The sequence below is a fragment of the Microcaecilia unicolor genome, chromosome 1, assembly GCF_901765095.1.
Source record: "Microcaecilia unicolor chromosome 1, aMicUni1.1, whole genome shotgun sequence".
In the NCBI taxonomy this organism is placed as follows: Eukaryota; Metazoa; Chordata; class Amphibia; order Gymnophiona; family Siphonopidae; genus Microcaecilia; species Microcaecilia unicolor.
The window spans coordinates 495926058-495949820 of NC_044031.1; the positions used below are offsets into that span (position 1 = coordinate 495926058).

General features: G+C 43.9%; 1 protein-coding gene across 2 annotated transcripts in view; it reads left to right on the forward strand.

The window, feature by feature from the left end:
• CHCHD7 (coiled-coil-helix-coiled-coil-helix domain containing 7) overlaps positions 1-23763 on the forward strand; it is a 31819-nt gene that overhangs the window by 307 nt on the left and 7749 nt on the right. The window contains exons 2-4 of one of the 2 annotated variants that reach the window (XM_030190152.1): positions 1437-1582; positions 9060-9120; positions 22159-22257. In XM_030190152.1, coding sequence (XP_030046012.1) covers positions 9079-9120; positions 22159-22257 — 141 coding nt within the window. In that variant the 5' untranslated portion in view covers positions 1437-1582; positions 9060-9078. The remainder of the gene's footprint in view (positions 1-1436; positions 1583-9059; positions 9121-22158; positions 22258-23763) is intronic. The other variant, XM_030190153.1, reaches the window with a different exon arrangement.

The following is a 23763-nucleotide window of genomic DNA, read 5'->3' on the forward strand; positions in this document are numbered from 1 at the left end:
TGGTGACTGTGAGACTTCTCATGGCAGTTGCTGCTGTAGACCTTCCTCGGCCTACAATGCTCAAGCTTTCTTTCTTTACTAGTTTCATTGAGGAAAAACGGAGGTTAATGGCATTTTCCAGTTCATTTTTCTTTCTGTCCCAGATGACTTTCTGCTTTTGGCTGCCATCACTGTTTTCCTTGTATTTTTGGGGTGCACTTTCCCTTTAGGGGCGCTGAATGGAGCGGATGGGGGAGGGCCTGTTTAAAGTAGGGTCATTTTACTTTTCGCTTTCTAATTTTCCTTGTTGTTGAAAAAAATGCTTATGGTAACCATGGTTCTATTGCTTTGACTGTTGGTACTTTTTAATCCTGTTGGACTGATTTTATTATTAAACGCGTTTAAAAACCGTTCCTTCGCCCCCCCCCCCCCCTAAGTATCATAGCCATTGCCAGACGTCCTTAGGTGTTTTCTCCCCCCACCTCCTTAATCAACTTTCAGTCTGTTTGCTTAAAGTAGTATGGAAAAAAAAAATAGGTAAAAGGTAGCTGCTTAAGTGGCTTAGTAAACGGGGCTCCAAAAGTTTGGCAAGTCAGGCAACTGGCTTAATGGAGCATCTACTTGAATTACTAATATAAAAAAAATTCCCTGTCCTTTTAATAAACCATTATGCTGATACTACTTACTGGCTTTGCGTGTATTGAGCTTCAGCACACAACTGATCACAACATTGGGTGCAAAAGTTTTGTGTTAAGAAACCATGAGGAATATTTTCAAAGAACATAGACTTAACAAAGTTTCATAGTATCCTATGTAAGTGCTTTGAAATCGGACCCCCCCCCCCCCCCCCCCCAATGTAACAAAATGTGGGAACATGTTGCTATGACTATTGCACACTTGTTGGATGTATAATAGTTTGTACAAAAAATGTATTGGCACCTGGTGTCAATGAGTATATCTGGTATGGTATCTAAATTTCTAGTCAAATGCTTTGTTCATTTTACAGTTGAGGTACTTCTCCCTTTATCTTGTGTTTAGTGAAGTAATAATCTCATCTTATTTTATCTTGGGTTATTTTTTCCCCTGATACATTTCCTTCTGTAGAGTAAGTTGTAGGTTCTTCATACTTATCCAAAAGATGACATAGGCATGACATGTTGACACAGTAGCTACAGAAGTTTTATAGTAATTAAACCAAGTATTGAAACACTGGCTAGAAAGCCATCTACTTGTGCCTTTGATTACTATTTTCTATAGGAAAGCTTGCTGTAAAGCTACTCATTAAGTCTAGGACTTGCTTAAAAACATATTTCTTTGAAAAAGCCTTTACATATATTAAAGTAATTGGTTGCTGCCTTATGTTTGTGATGAACTAGCAACACATTTACAGTATTATATATTTTTGATTCTTTTCCTTGCTGCTTTTATAACCTATTAATATACCTTTATTTTAATAGTGAACATATATTCTGTACATACCCATAAAGAGTTCAGCGTGGATTCCAAGCAGAGGCCAGATTTACCTTGGAGTTGCAACAAAATGTTAGTTTTATCAAGTCAACAAACTAGAAGAATAAGATTCTTAGTCATCACTGTTTTTAAGGTAATTTGGTTCAGAAGAGATTTTATGAATAATGAATTACAAAAATATATAAATAGGAAGTTTGTAACTATAAATTTATACCCCTTATTTCAAATCATTATATAAAAACCACTGAATAAATTGTACAAAATATATTTAAATGTACTCGAAAGATCAGTTTTGAGTATAATTTGAAAAGTGCTTAGTTCACACGTCAGTCATTGTAAACGTGACTGGCCACGCTTGGTGGTCTCAAATATTCGGGTCCAATCACGATAGACCCTTTGATGTCAAACAGCAGAAAGACTTGACATTAATAACTGCAAATGCTGTGCTATTGATTGTGTAAATGTTTACAACAAAAGTTACTTATACTAGATAGAAATATACTTGTGTTAGATAGACGTGTCTCTTGTTATATTGGCTAGTAATTAATCTTAAACCTGAGCTCCCTCTTCTATAATGCAGGTACTTCTAGAATAATATTACACATTAACTGCACTTAATTCTCCTTTTCAATACTTTTTTTTTATTATTATTCTTTCCGCATAACCGTGCGCATTGAATATGGAAGCCGATTGGCGCGTGACAACCAACGAGATTTCAAATTTACTGCCTCTTTAACTGCCACAGGCAGATAAGCAAAAGAATGTTGTTAGGGTGTACACCGGGGTCGTCGTCGCAGTGGAACTGTAAGGCTTTAACACTGGCTGAACGAATAGAAGTTCTTAAATTAGAAAACAGTCAAGCATCTATTACTATAGAATATGGTGTCAATCCCAGTCAAATTTCACGTGTCTTTAAGCAGAAGGACCAGCTTCTGGAAGAATGGCAAAACAATACAAATCCACAACGGAAACAGGGCGGGAAAAGCTGAGGAGGTGGACGGTGCTCTTCTTCAGTGGTTTTCTCGAGTCAGGAGCAGACAGTTTCCTGTCAGTGGTCCACTGCTTATGGAGAAAGCTAACCAGCTAGCAGAAAGTATTGGACTAACTGAATTCAAAACCACTGTTGGATGGTTGGAAAGATGGAAGGAGAGGAACAACATAAGAATCAAGACGCTGATGACTTTGGTGCTGAAAATTGGGTTGTTTCAGTTCTTCCTAACATCTTGAACGAGTTTGCACCTCGTGACATTTTCAATGCTGACCAAAATGGTCTCTACTGGAGAGCGATTCCTGATGGAACACTTGCATTCAAACATGCCGAAACTACTGGAGGTAAAACACCGAAGGACCGACTGACAATCCTCCTTTGCTGCAATATGGATGGGAGTGAGAAGTTGGAACCCCTCGTTATTGGAAAGAGCAAACAGCCCCGTTGTTTCAAGAAAGTTAAGTGATTTCCTGTGTCATTCGAAGCTAACGCAAATTCATGGATGACTGGGGATATTTGGAAGCAGTGGCTAAAGAAGTCACACTAGAATGTGGGCACAAAAGTGTTAGTGCAATTCGCTTAAGTGCAAGGGTCTGGGACCAAAGAAATGCATGCAGTTAACCACTGGGTTGTTGAGCCTTGCTCAGTCTCTGACTTTGAGCTGTACACCATCTCTGAACGGTGAGACTTTTCAAGGCCTTCTCCGTTTCTGGCCAGTGAGCACTGGCTAGTCATGCTCCAGTGTCTGAACATTGGGTCGTGTTCTGCCTTTCTCCATATCTGGACACCACCTTGTAGAGACTTGATCCCGGACGTTGAGCCTTTGTGAGATGTACCCTGTTGCTAGACATCAGACTTGTTGAATCTTAACAGGCATTGTTCTCTCTGACCATTGAGAACTGTTAAATATTGCTCAACTCTTTGAATGTCGGGCCGTGTACTGCCTTCCATCTTTGACTGTGGATCCTTGTAGACAATTGCTCCATCTCTGCATGTTGAGCCTTTGTGAGCCTTGCCCCGTTGCTGGACGTCAGGCTTGTCAAGTCTTGCCGGGGCTTCCTCTCTCTGGACGTCGAGCTTCTCTGTCTGACAGTTGAGCACTGTCCAGTCGGGCTCCAGTCTCTGGACATCGGCCCGTATACTGCCTTCCTCTATCTCTGGAATTGTAGGCTTGCTTCATCTATGGACGTTGAGCATTGGCAAGATTTGCCCCGTTTTGAAGACAGATTTGTGTACTCTTCGGGCCTTGCCCTGTCTAGGGACGTTGAGCTTTACTTTGTCTTTGGATCGCTCCCTTTCTCTGGCCGGGGAGCTTCACTCCCTCTTTGGGCAGGGAACCTTGCTCTGCCTCCGGATGCAGAGCCTTGCTCAGTCTTTGGACATCTAGCTGTGCTCTGGTTTGGAGTGTAGAGGCTGGTCACTTTGCGGGCTGCAGCGGTTGCTGCTGGCCGTCAGTTCTGCTCCCTCAGGTTTGATGGCATTTGCTCTGGTGCGGGATACTGGCTTCCTTTCAATCTTAGGCCTTTGGCCAGTTTTGTGAGATCCGGTGTTTCTCTGTCTATGGGTTTAATCAGAATTTCCTCTGAGCTTTGCTGCTCATTGGGGAGGTCAGGCATTGCTCTGTTTCTGAACAAGGAACTGGCTCAGGAGTCCGCACTGCTAATGGTCTGGGCAGAGCGGCATCTGGCTTGCCTCTCAGCTGCGCACATCCCCTCCATCATGTCCTCCGAGTCTGTTGACGAGGCTGTCTCCGCTTACAATGCCACTCTCTCCTCTGCTCTGGACACCCTTGCACCATCCACCTCCCGTCCCACAAGGCGTACTAATCCCCAGCACTGGCTGACCCCTTGCATCCGTTACCTTCGCTCCTGCGCCCGATCTGCTGAACGCCTCTGGAGGAAATCTCGCACCCATTCAGATTTCCTTCACTACAAATTCATGCTATCCTCCTTCCAGTCCTCACTATTCCTTGCCAAACAGGACTATTACACCCAATTGACTAATTCTCTCAGCTCTAACCCTCGTCGTCTCTTCGCCACCCTTAACTCCCTCCTCAAAGTGCCCTCCGCTCCCACCCCCCCGTCACTCTCTCCTCAATCACTGGCTGACTACTTCCGCGACAAGGTGCAAAAGATCAACCTTGAGTTCACTACCAAGCCACCTCCTCCTCTTCACCCTTCAACCCTCTCCCTCAACCAACCAACCCAGACCTCTTTCTCCTCCTTTCCTGATATCTCCGAGGAGGAAACCGCCCGCCTTCTTTCCTCCTCAAAATGCACCACTTGTTCCTCTGATCCCATCCCCACCAACTTACTTAACACCATCTCTCCTACTATCACCCCCTCCATCTGTCATATCCTCAACCTCTCTCTCTCCACTGCAACTGTCCCCGACACCTTCAAGCATGCTGTAGTCACGCCACTCCTCAAAAAACCATCACTAGACCCTACCTGTCCCTCCAACTACCGCCCCATCTCCCTCCTACCCTTCCTCTCCAAGACACTTGAGCGCGCAGTCCACAGCCGCTGCCTTGATTTTCTCTCCTCTCATGCCATCCTTGATCCGCTTCAATCCGGTTTTCGCCCTCTTCACTCGACAGAAACAGCACTTTCTAAAGTCTGTAATGACCTGTTCCTTGCCAAATCCAGAGGCCACTACTCCATCCTCATCCTCCTGGATCTATCCGCTGCTTTTGACACTGTCAATCATGACTTACTTCTTGCCACACTGTCCTCATTTGGGTTCCAGGGCTCTGTCCTCTCCTGGTTCTCCTCCTATCTCTCCCACCGCACCTTCAAAGTTCACTCTCATGGATCTTCCTCCACCCCCATCCCCTTATCTGTTGGTGTTCCCCAGGGATCGGTCCTTGGACCCCTTCTCTTCTCAATCTACACCTCTTCCCTGGGCTCCCTGATCTCATCTCATGGTTTCCAGTATCATCTCTATGCTGATGACACCCAACTGTATCTCTCCACACCAGACATCACCGCGGAGACCCAGGCAAAGGTATCGGCCTGCTTATCCGACATTGCTGCCTGGATGTCCAACCGCCACCTGAAACTGAACATGTCCAAGACCGAGCTTATCGTCTTTCCACCAAAACCCACTTCTCCTCTTCCTCCACTTTCTATCTCAGTTGATAACACCCTCATCCTCCCCGTCTCATCTGCCCGCAACCTCGGAGTCATCTTTGACTCCTCTCTTTCCTTCTCTGCGCATATCCAGCAGATAGCCAAGACCTGTCGCTTCTTCCTCTTTAACATCAGCAAAATTCGCCCTTTCCTCTCTGAACACACCACCCGAACTCTCGTCCACGCTCTCATTACCTCTCGCCTGGACTACTGCAACTTACTCCTCACCGGCCTCCCACTTAGCCATCTATCCCCCCTTCAGTCTGTTCAGAACTCTGCTGCACGTCTCATATTCCGCCAGAACCGATATACTCATATCACCCCTCTCCTCAGGTCACTTCACTGGCTTCCGATCAGATACCGCATTCAATTCAAGCTTCTCCTTCTTACCTACAAATGCACTCAGTCTGCTGCCCCTCACTACCTCTCTACCCTCATCTCCCCTTACGTTCCCGCCCGTAACCTCCGTTCACAGGATAAATCCCTCCTCTCAGTACCCTTCTCCACCACCGCCAACTCCAGGCTCCGCTCATTCTGCCTCGCCTCACCCTATGCTTGGAACAACCTTCCTGAACCCTTACGCCAAGCCCCCTCCCTGCCCATCTTCAAGTCTTTGCTTAAAGCCCACCTCTTCAATGCTGCGTTCGGCACCTAACCCTTACCGTTCAGTGAATCCAGACTGCCCCAATTTGACTGCCCCGATCGGACCGACCGTTCACTTGTCTATTAGATTGTAAGCTCTTTGAGCAGGGACTGTCTCTCTTTGTTAAATTGTACAGCGCTGCGTAACCCTAGTAGCGCTCTAGAAATGTTAAGTAGTAGTAGTAGTAGGACCTCAATGTAGAGGCCAGCTTTCTTAGTCGTCATGCATTGCACCCAAGCGAATGGGAGTTGTCCGAGGTGTTCCAGCTGGTGGTTCATTGGGGTCTCCCCTGCCTGGACCTAATGGCCATGAAGGCCAATACCACAGTTTTTCAGGGTCACATTTGGTGCTAATAAAGTCACTTCAATCAACCTTGGCTGTCAAGATTTTTTTGGTCCACCCCTAATACTTGTTTTGTGACTGATACACATGTAGTAGTTACTCTACCCTGACCTGTTGGTTGCTGTTTTGTCAGTCGTGACCAGAGGAAGGTATTCTGTACGTCTTCCCTCCTTGGCTGATGCTGGGCCACCTGTTGAGACAGGTGGCGACCTATTGGGGCAGAGTGATCCTGGTGGTTCTGGACTGGCCCAGTTGTCCCTGGTATGCCGACCTCATCTAGCTCCTGGACAGACAGTCGCTCCGGCTTCCTCAGGAGAGGGGACTTCTCTGTCGTGGCCCGGTGGCCATGTAGGAGCCCTCCCCCTTTGGCCTTACGGCCTGGCCCTTGAGAGGTCTTGCTTGAAGGGGTATTCAAAGCCAGTTATTGCGATCCTGCTTCAAGCCTTTAAGCACTCTACATCAGCTGCCTATGCCCGAGTCAGGCGTGTTTTTGAGGGCTGGTGTACAGAGGTGTCTGGATCCCTTTCTTGATTCGGTTGGGCACATTTTGGCCTTCTTGCAGCTAGAGGTGCACAGTGTTGGCGCTGGGGTCCTTGAAGGTCCAGGTGGCAGCTTCCACGGGCGTTTGCAGAACTCCTTGTTTGTGGCGCACCCAGATGTGGTGCATTTTCTTAAAGGGGTGGGTTGCCTTCAGCCTTCCTTCTGGGCGCCCTGCCCGGAATGGGACCTCTGATTCTTCGAGCTCTTGAGCGCCCTCCCTTTGAGCCTCTGTCAGGCTACCCTGAAGGATCTTACTCTGAAGACTCTTCTTGGTGGCTCACGTCAGCCCGTCACTTTTCTGAACCTCAGGCACTTCCTTGTAGGGATCCCTTTCTCTGTTTTTCGGGAGGGGGGGTTCCCTGTGGACAGTGCTGTTCTTTCTGCCCAAGGTTGTCTCGGCTTTTCACCTTAATCTATGGAGCTTTCTTCCTTTCGTTAGGAGGATGTAGGGGCCCAGTACACTTCATTGTGGCTTCTGGATGTGCAGAGAGCTCTTCTGCATTACCTGGAGATGATTAATGACTTGCGTCTCTCGGATAGGTTGTTCATGCTGTACAGTAAGTAGAAGTTGGGTCTCATGGCTTCCAAAGCATCCATTGCCCTCTGGTTGAAGGAGGTGGTGGCCACTGCCTGTGTCCTGGCAGGGAAGGCTTCGCCTTTGGGCCTGAAGGCCCACTCTACTATGCAGATGGCGATGTCATGGGCGGAGACATCTTTGTCTTTGGTGGACATTTGCAGGGCGGTGACATTGTCTTCATTGCATGCATTATCGGGTGGATGGTGCAGTCAGATGCGGCCTTTGGGGTGGCCGTTTTATGGGCAGCGGGGCCGATGTCCCACCCTCGTAGGGATTTCTTTTGAACATCCCAATTGTCCTGAAATAATGGGAAGAAACGTAATGGAAGGAGAAATTAGGTCTTGCCTGATTTTCTTTCCATTAGTTCTTCACGCTATTCCAGGAGCCCTCCCGTTCTTCAGTGTTATTACCTTCTGGTCGCTCTTCCTGCTGTTCTGGATCCTGTCTTAAAGATGTGGTGGTGGTGGTTGTGAACTAGGCTGCTACCACATGGCTAAGTAGTGGAGCTCAGTTCTGCGTTCTCTCTGTCTGCTGGTCGATGGACATTACTGGCCACTCATCCTGGAATAGTGTGAAAAACTAATGGAAAGAAAATTCAGGTAAGACCTAATTTCTCCTTGCTCCTTATTCTGGTGCTCTGGTTATGTGTATAAACTTATACATTGTTGGTATCAAGCCTTCAAGTAGATGGGCATTACTTTTTTGGATTAGTTACTCCTCTTGAGTATATGGATACCTATTGAACATCCTCTTATTTTTGTTTGAATTTTCTATTAAAAATTTAAGAAATAAAATATAATTAGGGGGACATCTATAGAGAGCATCCATGATGTATAGAGCTTTTTAAGTGAGCCGCTGTTGTGGCTAGTCTCTGAAATTTAGCTCTGCTGAATGTTCAGCCTATACTGAACTTTCTCCCCCCCCCCCCCCCCCCCCCCCCCCCCATTTAGTAATGTTTGTAGCAGATCTTCCTTAGGCATCTGATATATACTATATTTTTGAGATTGACTGTCATTTATTTTTTTGGTATAGTTTTTTGTTTTTTTTTGTCTTTCCCTATCGGGGTTTACTATTTTTGTTAGTGAAAAAATTACTGACATGGTAAGGGCGCCTTGAACCAAGTTTGGGAGCCACTAGCTTAACCCATGCAATGTCCAGTGTTTGGCCAGTGGCCATAGCTCTTCAAATGTAATGTAATCTAGCTACTAGAGTTGGACTACTTTTTCCTAGGTCTGAGTATAGCATCCCTGCCCAAGGATCAGTGTTTGGCAAGAATACTTATAGTACCAGCATGCTACTCAGTCTGCTGACTTTTTTTTTTTTTTTTTTTTTTTTTTTTTTAAGCTATGGTATGTAAAGGAATTTATTGTATCTGTTTCCTCTTGACAGGACATTTCTCGATGCCTAAATGTCTAAGATGAGAGACCAAGATTTTAATCCATGCTTGGAGGTAAGATGTGTATGAATTGGACCATATAAATTAGTACCTCTTCTCATGAACTCTTTCATTTTGGTTTTAGTGTCTTGTGGTGATCTCCAGTGCAGCTGGGCAGTAGATGCAGCTTCAAAGGCACACTTGAGCAAGTAGCTCTTTAGGGGGTGCTGCCTTAAGGACCTGGAGAATTTGGTCAAGGTTCTGAGGAAGCTAAGCCTTAAAGGCTTCGAGGGCCACCCTCAAACAGCCCCATGAGGGACTGGGGCCATTGGCCAGTTTAGGAAGGCTGGGGAAGCAGCTCCAGGGGTTAAACCATAGAAGTGACAGCCATTGAGACAGGAACAAAGGCTGAAAGACAGGGTACCTCAGCACTTCAAGCTCCAAAAGCAGCCAGTAAACAGCCAGGCCCTCAGTGTGGCTGGGTAGCAGGCTCCTTCAAGGAGGCTTGCTATGCAATAAGACTTTTTATCCTAAACATTTCTAGGAGAGAGGGGTTATAAGCGGTTTCCATTAAGTTACTTCCCACTATTCCGGGATGTGTGGGTAGTTAATGTCCATCAACCAGCAGGTGGAAATAGGAAACTCAAAACTGAGCTGCCCTATATATATATATAGCCAGCCAGCCAGCCCAGTTCTCCAGTAGGTGGATGGACATGCGTGTTTTTTTTTTTTGTTTTTTTTTTGCTCCTGGCCCAGTTGGTCAACTGGTCTCCCAGTCAAGTTTGAAGGGTGAAGGTCTAGTGGGAGTCATATCTGGTGGTGCCAGAACCCTGCCACTCCGCTTCCCCTCTGCTCTATAGTGCTGCTGACAAAGTGGTACCAAAGAAAAAAGGCTCTCCATCACAACAGCTTCTTGGGACAGAGCAGGTGGTTCAGGACTGTACTCCTGTGCAGCTCTGGGACAGCACCATTTGGGGGGGGGGGGGCTGTAAGGTGTGTCTTGGGGGTGGCCTTCCTTGGAACCACAGTGGAGGAGCGCTGTGGGCCGATTTGGTTGTTTGGTGAAAAAGGCGGTCTGCTCGACTGCATTTGCTACTGGGGTTTAGTGGTTCCTGCCTGTAGGATGCTTGGTGGTGTGGCAATGTTCTCTCTAGACTCTCCCCTTTGCAGTGGGGATGGCCTTTTTGGTTTTAAAATTAAAAAATAAAAACCTGAAAGGCACAGGTTACCAGCAGGGGGAGTTCTCCTGACAGATGAGGACTGTGGAAGCTGGGTGTGGCTTCCATGTAGCATGCCTCTGTTTGTTTGCTTCTGGCTGGGGGTACAGTTGAGCAGCCACTCTTGGGCTGTGGCTCCCCTGCTTTTGGCAGTGCTGGGTCACTGCCAGGTCCATACCCTATTTGCTTGCCCTCTTCCCTTTGATCTGGGCTGAAGGTAGATCTGAGTTTTTTTGAGACTGATGATTAAGGAGGGTCCCCTCTCTCTCTAAAAGGCGTGTCCGGTTTCACTGAGGTCTCTTTCTCCACCAACTTTCATTGTTGGAAACTACCGTATTTTTCGGACTATAAGACGCACTTTTTTCCCCCAAAATTTGGGAGGAAAATGGGGGGTGCGTCTTATAGTCCAAAGGTAGCAAGTTTTGGATCGCCGTCCCCTACTTACGCGATGCCATGTTCTCTGGTGGTCTAGTGACGTCGGGGCAGGAAAGAGCCCCTCTTTCCTGCCCTGACGTCACTAGACCACCAGGGAACATGGCATCGCGTAAGTAGGGGACGGCGATCAAAAACTCGGACAAGATGCACCGGAGCACCTAGGTTTTAGAGGAGGGAAAAAGGAAAATTTTTTTTTTTTTTTCCTATTTCCCTCCTCTAAAACCTAGGTGCGTCTTATAGTCCGAAAAATACGGTATATTCACCCTTGAACACTGTTGCAGTGTATAATTTTTTTGAAGTTGTGATGTATATTGTACAAATTCCATAGATTGCAGTGCTAATTGAAATCGCCCATTATTATCGTGTTGCCCAGTTTGTTAGCCTCCCTAATTTTCAATAACATTTTTACATCAGTCTGTTCATCCTGGCCAGGTGGACGGTAGTACACTCCTAGCACTATCCTTTTCCCCTTTACACATAGAATTTCAGTCCATGGGGATTCCAAGCAGTGTTTTGTTTTCCTGCAGAATTTTCATTCTATTTGATTCAAGGCTCTCCTTAACATACAATGCTACCTCTCCACCAATTCAATCCACCCTATCACTACGATATAATTTGTACCCCGGTATGACAATGTCCCACTGGTTATCCCACCAGGTCTCAGATGCCTATTATCTAATTTTTCATTTAGTGCAATATATTCTAACTCTCCCATCTTATTTCTTAGGCTTCTGGCATTTGCATATAGACATTTCAAACTGTTTCTATTTACATCATGCTTGGTACTTGACAGTATTTAATTTGCAATCTTTTCTCTTTTGCAACCTCACTATTAGGATACCCTATCTTCCCTGTTTTGGGAAAAGATACCTTATTCCAAAACATTCGCTTTTGAGTGTCTGCTTTCCCCCAGTCTCTAGTTTAAAAGCTGCTCTATCTCCTTTTTAAATGCTGATGCCAGCAGCCTGGTCCCACCCTGGTTAAAGTGGAGCCCATCCTTTAGGAATAGGCTCCCCCCCCCACCTCCCCAGAATGTTGCCTAGTTCCTAACAAATCTAAAACCCTCCTCCCTGCACCATCGTCTCATCCACACATTGAGACTCCGGAGCTCTGTCTCTTGGGCCCTGCACGTGGAATAGGTAGCACTTAAGAAAATGCTACCCTAGAGGTTCTGGATTTCAGCTTTTTACCTAAGAGCCTAAATTTGGCTTCCAGAACCTCTCCCACATTTTTATCATTTTCCTATGTCATTGGTACCCACATGTACCAAGACAGCCAGATCCTCCCTAGCACTATCTAAAATGTTATTTAGGTGATGCATGAGGTCTGCCACCTTCTCACCAGGCAGGCAAGTGACCAGGCGATCCTCACATTCACCAGTCACCTAGCTATCTACATACCTAGTAATCGAATCGCCAACTACAACATCCTTCCTATCTGGGCACGATCCCCTTGAGACACATCCTTGGTGCGAGAGGATATTGTATTCCCTGGTGTGCTGGTCCTGTCTACAGGATTACTTCCAACCTCACCAGGGTGGTGGTCTCCTTTTTAGAAGGCCTCCCTCCTCCAAGTCAGCACAGGGGCTGCCAGATTGGAGGTGGGACTGCTCTACAGTGTCCCTGTAGGCCTACTCGATGTACCTCGGTCTCACTCAGCCCCTCCCAAGTCTGCTACTCTAGCCTCAAGAGAACGGACTCATTATGAGAACTAGGAGCTCTTTGCATCGAGCGCACATGTATGATATCTTGCCATCTGGGAGATAATTATACATGTGACAGTGCAAAAGACAGAATAGCACCCCTCTCGCTGCTGGACTACTGACTGCATCTTAGTATACAGTTTTTTAGTTAAAACTTAAAGTACTAGGGATATCAGATGAATATTGACTGTTGTAATTTGTAATTTATTTAGCGTTTGCTTCTTAGAAACTAATTAAATATAATTCAGACTCTAATGAAAATTGACAATTCCCCTCTTGGTGTCTTAGAATAATTGACTAAATTATTTACACTAGTAAAAAAGGCCCGTTTCTGTAGGCAAGGAAACGGGCCTTAGGCAGGCAATTCCCCCCCCCCACCCCCGTGCTACGACCCCCTCGAACCCCCCCCTTCTGTGAACCTGTCGTTCCCCCCCCCCCCCCCGTGCCAGCGAAAACTGCCGCCACCGTTGTTCTACTTCCCTTCCCGTAGGTTCTTCAATCATCTTCTTAGAAAGTTTAACTCAGTGCGTCTGACATCAGGCGCACGGAGTTAAACTTTCTAAGAAGATTGAAGAACCTACGGGAAGGGAAGGTAGCACAACAACAGTGGCGGCAGGTTCCGGGGGGGGGGGGGGGGATCGACAGGTTCGCGGGAGGGGGTGGGTTTCGAGGGGGCCATAGCGGGGGGGGGGGGGGGTGACAGCTGATTCTGAGGCAGTAGGAGGAGTACTCCTCCCCTTGCCTTGGAATCAGCTGTGTTGACGTCGGTGACGTCCGTGCGTGTCTGCCTCGCAGACCACTTGCAGCCAGGGAGCCACGGTCCCAAGCATAGAACGTTGGAGGTGAGAATTATTATATAGGATTTGTACCCCGCACTTTCCCACTCAAAGCAGGCTCAATGTGGCTTACATAGTAATAGGGATTACAGGATATTGATAAAGAAAAATAGAGTATAACAGAATAACAAGTGATAGGTAGAGAAGGACAGGGTGAAGGAGTAGGAGAGGTGTGAGCAAGGGTAGAAGAGGCAGGAGGGGGATGGGTTACAGGATAAGCATTTTGTCGTCATCTGGATATGTGATGGGTAGTAGGATTCATAGAATTAGTTTTGGTCATTAGGATAGGCTTGCTTGAACAGATGAGTTTTTTTTAATGATTTCCGGAAGGGAAGATAGTCACTGATTGATCAGTGAAGAATTGAGCTAGGGGTGGTTGGGAATGAGGACTGAACTGGGCCCTTCTGTGCCTTCTAGAGACTATCTGTTATTGCTGTGGCAGAAACTTCGTTTTAAAACTATGGGGGAAAAGGGTATGAAGACTAGCTAATAACGTTTGCCTGCTTTTTTTTTTTTTTTTTTTTTTTAATTCTGTGTTTATCAATATCCTAGAGTTTCTCTTTTAAACCCTAATCTTTAAGCTGTGGCAGAAACTTCAGGGAAAAGGGTATGAAGACTAGACGTATGTTTGAGAAATATTTTGCCTAAATTACTTCAGTTGTGTTCTTTGTGATGTAATTGTATAACTTGACATTCTTTAAAATAAGTCATTTTACATAATGTCCCAAACATCAAAACTGTCATAAATTTCTTTCAAACTTCAATTGGAAATATACTGTATTGTTCTGTATGGGGATCATCAGATATAACTGCAACTCACACCATATGAACAAGTGTTTTCTACATCTGAGAAAACTGTTGTGGTGTAAATCGTCATAGGATCACCCTTTTCTTTTTTCTTCTTTCTTTTATAACTTTCATTATGACATAGCTGTCTAATATACCAACAGCACTTATATCTAAAACATGCATTTTAGCACAAACTTATCTTTATAAGGCAGCAGCAGCCTTTAACAGCAGGAGAACCTCCACCGACGTGGCCAGGTTTCACAAAAAGCTTCCTCAAGGAAGAGGCTCTCAAAAAAAAAAAAAAAAAAGCAAGTCTGATATAGTATTTATGATGTAAACAACTGTTGACATATAAATTAATGACAAATCCAATCACAGTTCCTCACCATAGCATGATTCGTTTACTCCCGCATATGGAGAAAATGGCTGCAGAATCTAATGTTAAATAGGCTACAGCTGATAAGAAAACATTGTGATTGGATTGCAGAGCTCAATGCATTCTACCAATCAGATTAAAGCAAGGACCACCAATCAATCTGAGTTAAGTCCTGCTGGATGAGTACCGAGCTGAAAGATGCATCGTTCTTTCAGATTTAATAACTGAGCAATGTTCCAACCTTCCCACCCTAATTGTATATCAATAATTCTCAGTAAGCAAGTGGTGATCCAGCCAATGCTGTACTAATGGCACTGAAAGGATTTGATTTTTTTATTCTTGATTTATGCTCGTTTAGACGTGATTTTATTGGTCTACTTGATCTGCCTACATAGATGTTTTTGACAAGTGCAGATTATAGCGTATACCACATTACTGGTAAGGCAATTGGTGCATGATCTTGCATAGATGGGGCGTGTTACATCTATTTCCACATTAGCCCTTCAATAGTAGTCTCTCACCATTGGCACAATCTGCATTTTGCACGTCCCAAATTTATCGCAAGTGCTTTCATAGTCAAATCTTTTGTAAGAAAGGAGTTCTCCAATAGTTTTACTACGTTTGAATGCACATATCAGATGGTCTGAAAAAACAGTCGTAGATTTGAAACACACGCCAATAAAGATGAATGCTCTCATTAATTTTAGAACTAAGAGGAGAATAAGGAAGCACCAGTCACTGTATCTTCTTCCTCCTATTGTTACATTATCGATCTAAGGAGGAAGAAGATAGACAGACTGGTGCTTCCTTATTCTCCTCTTAGTTCTAAAATTGAGCATTCATCTTCATTGGCGTGTGTTTCAAATCTACGACTGCTTTTTCAGACCATCTGATATGTGCATTCAAATGTAGTAAAACTATTGGAGAACTCCTTTCTTACAAAAGATTTGACTATGAAAGCACTTGTGATAATTTGGGACGTGCAAAATGTGGATTGTGCCAATGGTGTGACTACTATTGGAAGGGCCAATGTGAAAATATTCAAATATAGCACGCCCCATCTATGCAAGATTGTGCACTAATTGCCTTACCAGTAATGTGGTATACGCTATAATCTGCCCTTGTCAAAAAATCTATGTAGGCAGATCAAGTAGACCAATAAAATCACGTCTAAATGAGCATAAATCAAGTTCTTTTGGCACCATTAGTACAGCATTGGCTGGAACATCACCACTTGCTTACTGACAGATTTGAGAATTATTGATTATATACAATTAGGGTGGGAAGGTGGGAATATTGCTCAGTTATTAAATCTGAAAGAACGATGCATCTTTCAGCTCGGTACTCTTCATCCAGCAGGACTTAACTCGGAGATTGATTGGTGGTCCTTGCTGTAATCCGATTGGATTGCAGAGCTCAATGCATTCTACCAATCACAATGTTTTTTATCAGCTGTAGCCTAGTTAACATTAGATTCCGTGCTGAGACGCCACAGCCACTTTCTCCATATGGGGGAGTAAACAAATCATGCTATGGTGAGGAACTGTGATTGGATTTGTCAGCAATTTATTTTTTGTTTTACATCATAAATACTATATCATTATTGAGACGTTTGTTTTTTTTTAGAGAGCCTCTTCCTTGAGGAAGCTTTTTGTGAAACCTGGCCACATCAGTGGAAGTTCTCCTACTGTTAAAGGCTGCTGCCGCCTTATAAAGATAGTTTGTGCTAAAATGCACGTTTTTGATATATGTGCTGTTGGTATATTAGACAGCTATTGCATAATGAAAGTTATAAAAGAAAATACGAATTTAAGAAAATGAAGGTGATCCTATGACGATTTGCACGACAACCAGTTTCTCGGATGTAGAAAACACTGTTCATATGGTGTGAGTTGCAGTTATAGCTGATCCCCCATACAGAACAATACAATATATTTCCAATTGCAGTTTGAAAGAAATTTGACAGTTTTGATGTTTGGGATATTATGTAAAATCGTGTCTATACTTTAGTCCCCACATATTTATCTGATAGTGATTTCTCAATTGGAATTTTTTTTTTAAAAATAAGTCATGTTCTGGCATGCTTGGATTATTGTAACTTTTTATGGACTTAGGCAGATCAAGCATTTGCAACTAATACCAAATATTGCTGTCAAATCGATTAGCCCCAAGAAGTATGACCATATGACTCGGTTGTTTCATACTGAACACTGGCTTCCTGTCTCAGGATTTTCAAAATTTTAATGTTGGTTTTAAAAGTGCCTAGATTTTGCATTTTATTTCCTATAGACCTATAAGATATTTTGTTCTCTCATCAGAATTAGTCCCTTTCTTTAGAGCAGGGGTTCTTAAGCCCTCGGGACACACCAACCAGTATAGTTTTCAAGGTATTCACAGTGCATATTGTGTACAATAGAGGCAACACATTGCATTTTCATTATGGTTATCCTGAAAACATGACTGGCTGGGTATGTCCAAAGGACTAGGTTGAGAACCCCTGCTTTAGAGTAATCTGCATACCTTCTGGCATGCCATTGTCAGCATGGTTTGACGTATATGGAATGCCCTTCTATTATGTCTTGGACAGGAATTTATTTACCTATTTTTAAGTGTGCCTTAAACTTTTTCTTAACCTATGAAGCCTGGGTGCTGTTCTCCTATAAATGCTTTAGTGGGGCTTAGCTTGCTGAAGCATTATATGCCTTGACTTGTGTACTGGTCTTTTCCTTAACTTTGTATCTCTTCACTAGTATTAATTCTACTGCTGCTTGTCTTTTACTCTTCTCCCTCGACTTCTCTCTTATGGGTTTTTCATCTTCATTTTTCAGTTTCTTATTAATGGTATATCAAAATGAACTCAAAACTTAATTTTGTTTTAGCAACAGCTTGCTGCCACAGAGTGTTGTAGCACCATGGTCTTACTACTTCAATATTGCCTTCACCAGTTCAGCCAAATAAACTGTTGACAAGGCAAAACAGTCATTTTGTGGAGCTTGGTAGCCCTTGAACAGATGAGATCATGATCCTTCCCAAGTGCTTATATGAAGTCATGTAACACTCTTCTGTCTTCCCAGATATGATTTTGGGGGGGGGGGGAAGCAAGCTGAAAGGAAACTTTGCAAACTAAGATGTGATTGGAAGAGCATAAAAGGAACTATGATTTAAAGTAGGCGCCATAGACCAAGTTGGCTGGAGGAAAACAAGAAATGGAAAAATCAAGTCCCAGGAACCCAAATAGGTGGGCAGAAGGGCCAGAGGTTGATTTACTGAGAAGCCAAGTGCTGGAAAGCAAAACACATTTAATATTGTTTACCACACCTAGGCCTTTGAGAAAGATAAATCTATATGGATCTAGGTGTCATTGTAGACGGTACACTGAAATCTTCTGCCCAGTGTGCAGCAGTGGCCAAATAAGCAAACAGACTACTAGGAATTAGGAAAGGGACTAACAAAATGAGGAAAAAGCTAAAGGGATTGGCTGCTAAGGCTAGTACACTAAATTGAGCATGGACATTATTCAGATACCATCTTGGAAGCCCTGACCAGATGCATTCCACATATTTTCAAAGGTGAAAAGAAAATGACAGCCAGCATGAAGATGCTATTATAGCCAAAAGATTGTCCTTGGGGATCCAAATGAAGAAAATAAGCAACATAAAACACTGGCAAGTCAGATGCAAAGCATTAATAAAGAATGCTAAAAATATGAAGAGAAACTTGCCAGAGAGGCTAAAACTCAGTAACAGCTTTTTCACGTACATCAATCAAAGCCTGCGAGGGAATCTCTGGTTCTGTTAGATTACAAAGGATCAAAAGGGGCACCTGGTGAAGAAACTGAATTCTTTGCTTCAGTCTTTATGAAAGATGACTTAAGATCTGCCTGTACCAGAAGTGGTTCTCGGTGAACTTGAAAGATGTACTGTGCCAAATTGATAAATTAGAAGACTGAGCATACAAATGGCAGATGAAATTTAATGTGGACAAATGCAAGGTGATGCCCATTGGAAAGAGTAATCTGAATCACTGATGCTAGGGTCCACCTTTGGGGGGGGGGGGGGGGGTCAGCAGTCAAGAAAAAGATCTAGTTGTCATTGTAGATAACACACTGAAACCTTGCAGCCAAAAAAGCAAACAGGATGCTGGGAGTTTATTAGGAAAGGAATGGTGAATAAGACTGAAAATACTATGCTTTTGTATCGCTCCATGGTGTGTCTGCACCTTGAGTATTGCGTTTAATTCTGGTCACTGTATCGCAAAAAAGATATAGCAGAATTAGAAAAGGTTCAAAGAAGAGCAACCAAAATGATAAAGGGGCTGGAACTCCTCTGTGTGAGGAAAGGTAGAGGTTAGGGTTCTTGAGCTTGGAAAAGAGACAGATGAGAGACGATTGAGGTCTACAAAATCCTGAGTGGTGTAGAATGAGTAGAAAGTAAATTGCTTTTTTTCTCTTCCCCCCCCCCATTAGGGGATACTCAGTGGAAGTTAACATGAAAATACTTTTAAAACAATAGGAGGAAATATTTTTTCACTCAATGAATAGTTAAGTTCTGGAACTGTGTTCCAGAGGATGTGGTAAAGGCGGTTAACTATCTGGGACAAAAGGTTTGGAGAAGTTCAGGAGGAAAAGTCCATAGTCTGCTATTGAGACAGACATGGGAAGCAGCTGCTTGCCCTAGGACTTGTAGTAGCTTGGAATGTTGCCACAATTTAGGTTTCTGCCAGGTACTTTGAACTGGCTTGGCCACTGTTGGAAACAGGATACTGTGCTAGATGGACCATTGGTCTGACCCAGTATGGCTACTCTTGGTTCTTATGAAAATACGTTAAATATTATAATACCTCTTTCTCTGAGGACAAGCAGGCTATATTATACTCAAAAGTGGGTCAACGATCCACGTCGGCAAGGGAACCAACATAACAGTTGCATAACCACAGGTGGGCCCACCCACTTAGGGCTCAGGCCCACCCAACAGTAGCACACGTTTAGTGGTAGCTGGTGGGGATCCCAAGCTCAGCCAGCTGAAGACTTCCCCCTGATGGTAATAAACACGACTCTCCACGATATCAGAACATGCTCAGTTTTCAGCGCATGCCTACTGCAGACTGCCATGGTGGAAAGAAGCACTTTCCCACCAGCTGAGATTTTTGGTTGGGGGGGGAGGGGGGAGAGCACTTGATGCCCACCCACTTCTTGCCGATGCCCACCCAAAATCTGTAGTCTGGCTACAACCCTGCAACATAATAGGCAAACTTGCTAGAGTCTTCTGACTCACCCGTCACATGACTGCACTCCTCAGTTATAACGCATCTTTTTCTTCTATGGTATGGCCTCACCTTGAGTATTGGATGCAATTCTGGTTACACACGTTGGATCTAGCAGAATTAGAAAAGGTTTAAAAAGGACAACCAAGATGATAAAGGGGCTTTTCAGTTTGGAAAAGAGATGGCTGAGGGGGGAGGGGTATGATGATCTACCAAATCCTGAGTGGTGTAAAACAGGCAAGTGAATTTTTTTTAACTTTCAAAATTACATAGAGTAGGACACTCAATGAAGTTACATGGTAGTAGTACTTTAAAACAGGGGAATTTTTTTTTAACTCAAATACAGTGGAGCACCATTAGTATTTGCACATTAAAGTGTCTGTTCTATATGCAGTAATAACATACCTCCCAAAAGCATAAAATTAAGGTGCAGGACTCAGTACACAGTAGGCTATACCAGAAATGACCAGTATGGCCATTATGTTCACAATTACTCCAAAACAAAGTTACTGGCAATACATTTAAAGAATATGCAAACTTTATTCATACCGTGTTTCCCCGAATATAAGACACTGCCTTATATTAATTTTTGCGCCCAAAAAGGCGCTAGGTCTTATTTTCAGGGGATGTCTTAATATTTCGGGGAAACACGGTTGGCCCGCCCACCTTCCCTCCGTCGCTCCTGCAACTACCGGTAACCCCCCACCCGAGGTCGCCCCCCCACCCGAGATGGCGCTCCCACCCGAAGTCGCCGGACCCCACCCCCCTCCGTCGCTCAGAAACTAACCTGAACTTAAGCCTCCTTTCACTTTCCTTCCAGTTCGCAGGAGCAGCAGGGCAGGGCAGGCCTCTCCTTCCTTCCGAGCCCCACCCTCGCCTGACGTTACGTTACGTCAGGCGAGGGCGGGACACGGAAGGAAGGAGTGGCCTGCCCTCCTACTGCTGCTGCTTGCTGCGAACTGGAAGGAAAGTGAAAGGAGGCTTAAGTGCAGGTTAGTTTCGGAGCGACAGAGGGGGTTGGGGTCCGGCGACTTCAGGTGGGGGCGCCATCTCGGGTGTGGGGGGGGACGACCTCGGGTGGGGGGTTAGTTTCAGAATGACGGAGGGGGGCCCGGCGATCTCAGGGGGGGGGGGACCCTACTTACCGGGAAAAACAAAACTTTGCTAGGCCTTACTTTCGGGGGAGGCCTTATATTTTCTAAGGGCACCAAAAACCTCGGTAGGTCTTATTTTATGGGGATGCCCTATTTTCGGGGAAACACGGTAGTACTGTAACCCTATACATTTAAAAATCTATCAAACTAAGAAGAAATGAGGGATTTGAATGAAAATCTCGTAAATCAATCCTTAAAACCTAACCACAGTCTATAACAGCAAATGTCAGTTCACCAAAAATGTTCCCAAATCAATGAAGATCAAGCTGTTAGTGCTTCTAAATTCAATGTCTTAACAGCTTAAAACAAGCCAAGATGTTACTTGTTCAGGAATATCCAAAGGCAAAACTTTGATAAGGGATCCCACCCCTCTTTCAAACGCCAAAGAATAAAGATTTACCAAATCTTCTGTTATCTGGATTAAAATCCACAAGTTAGTCTGTCCTCAATATAGATCCATATTTTACCATCTGGCTTGCTCTTACATATATTGCTACCATTTTGCCGCACATTTCTGTTAATAGACAAGTTTTAGAAAGCCATCACAAAAACTGCACATGTTGCTCATAGTCCATTTGAGCCGCAGATGTCCTCTAAAGGTAGTTTTTTGAAAGATGCCAGCTGTTTGGTAGATGGGATTAAGACAGGCAAATCTTTGCAATTGTCTTTGTTTCGTGCTACGAGTGGCATTGTCAAATTTCCTCCTTGTGCTTTTGAACCCCTCTTGGTCACTTTAGTTTTCAGGGTTATAATGTAATGTTTTAAGCAATCTTCCAATTGTCCTTTGAGTGTCAACCTTTCTCATATGAGACTGTCACCGATCATCCATTTTGATCACACCATCATTCCTTGGCCTTTATTTTTTGACCCAGTAATTCACAGTATTTGCAACACTCATCTTTAACCTGCATGTGACAGTGAGTTTCAATTGGAGGGACTCTGCTCAGTCTAAATTCTTTTGCAACATGTTGCTTTAAATAGCAGAGAGCTCACTATGCTTTCATGTCATAAGCAATAGCAAAACGTTTTTCACACCCTTCTTGCCAACTGAGGTGAAGGAAGGAAGAAACTTCAAAGTACAAGTGAACACCTATTTCTATGGAGCATCAGTGCTGTCATTTAACCCTTTTATCTCAACTCTATAAAACTTGTGTGTACGCCACTCTGGTCATATGGTACTAAGGGCAGGATATAAATGTAGTCTTTTTCTGAATGGGCTCATAAGACCAATTTGTGATCAAAATTATATGGAAATATTGGAACCAAAATTGCTAAAGTACAAGTGCCTGTATCCTGAGCCTTAACTACCTTTGTTCATTTGTCCTTTCCTTTTTTATTTTAGGAAACAAATGCTTCCAGGAAATGTATGGATGAAAATAACTACAAAAAGGAAATGTGTACTACTCATTTTCTAAGGTATAAAAAGTGCAGGGGCTTCTGGGTGAGTTATCTGACTTTTAAGACAATTTACAGTGACTTTTTTTTCCCCACAGATAATCTGAAGTCACAGCCTTTTCTTGTTCAGCAAATTCTCCAGTTCTTTTGATTCCAATTTATGTTCCATTGAGAGTAATGGAACCAGATTGGATTCTAAAATGACTTCTAGAACAAAATGGAGGGGGGGGGGGGGGGGGAGGAACCATCAGTAAGGCTAAAACTATTTTATTGGAAAGTGATTTAAATGAAAACCCATTAACCTCCTTGTACAGGTTAAGTAAAATCAATTTTGACATGCTGACAGATGTGTAAACTACCCACAACCACTTGAACAAACACTAGTGTGGCACTCAGCTGGATTAAAACCAGTGCATTTTTACTAGCAAAAAAAGGTGCCAGTACTCAAATGCCAGGCCACCGTTCAGGGGTGGGGTGATCACTGAGGGACCCACCCCACAATAGCCAGACCCCCTGCAACCAGTCACAGACTCTTAAGACAAGGCAGAACTGTGTGTAGAGCCTGAGCTCTTTCATTAAAACTTGGGGACCATGGGTCAATTTTAGCAGACAATGGAAAAGGTGCCGGTACTCAGTACCCCCTCAAAAAAAGCCCTGATTAAAACTATATTGGGCCCTAGCAAACATGCATTTGTGGACCTGTACCATGGAGCTCCCCCCCCCCCCCCCCCCCAAAAAAAAAATCTTCATGGTCTTCCCCAAATATCACCTCTCAAAGTGCAGAGCCTACTATAGCTTGCTTCTAGGATAAGCATAAAATCAGTTTTACTCTTTTGCGATCTTGCCATGTACTTATGAACTGGATTGGCTACTATTAGAAACAGAATTGAAGGTTTGTGATGGACCTTCAATCTGTCGCAGTATAGCAGTGCTTATGTTCTTAAGGGACTAAGCAAGCTGTTTTGACTGGAGTGGCTTAATGATGAGAGCTGGAGTGTTCTCAAGTTACCCACTCTCAGGATAGAAATTTTAGGCCAGTTCTGGATTTCTGACCACCACTATGGGACAGGTGGCATTGATCGATAGAATCAGGGACTATAAATAGCACACAGGCTAGTCCTCTTCTTAAACTTACAAGCTAATTCAAAGTCCCTCCTGAAGCTGGGTAAGTTGCCCAACTTCCTTGGTTCGCAGCCCACTGCTCGAGTGATCAAGCATTTTCACCCTCCATTGTTTCAGACTGCTCCAAAAATGAGACATGCAATGTATCTAGGGTATAAATGTGACATGTGCTTAGAAGTAAAAGGTAACTAATGTTTTCTTAATAAATTACATAAAGGAAAGAGGAAAAGGCCTGGTTCTTGAATGTAGTAGCTGGAAAGGTTAGCCTTAATACATTAGACGACTCAAGAGGACAGGCACAAAAAGCTGTCGGGAAAGTGAAGAGGCAAATGAAAGAAAGGTAATACAGTAAAATTGGGTGATACAATGTTTTTTTAGATATGTAAGCGACAGGAGGAAGTGCCATAATAGCATTGCTTAAAAGCTGAGG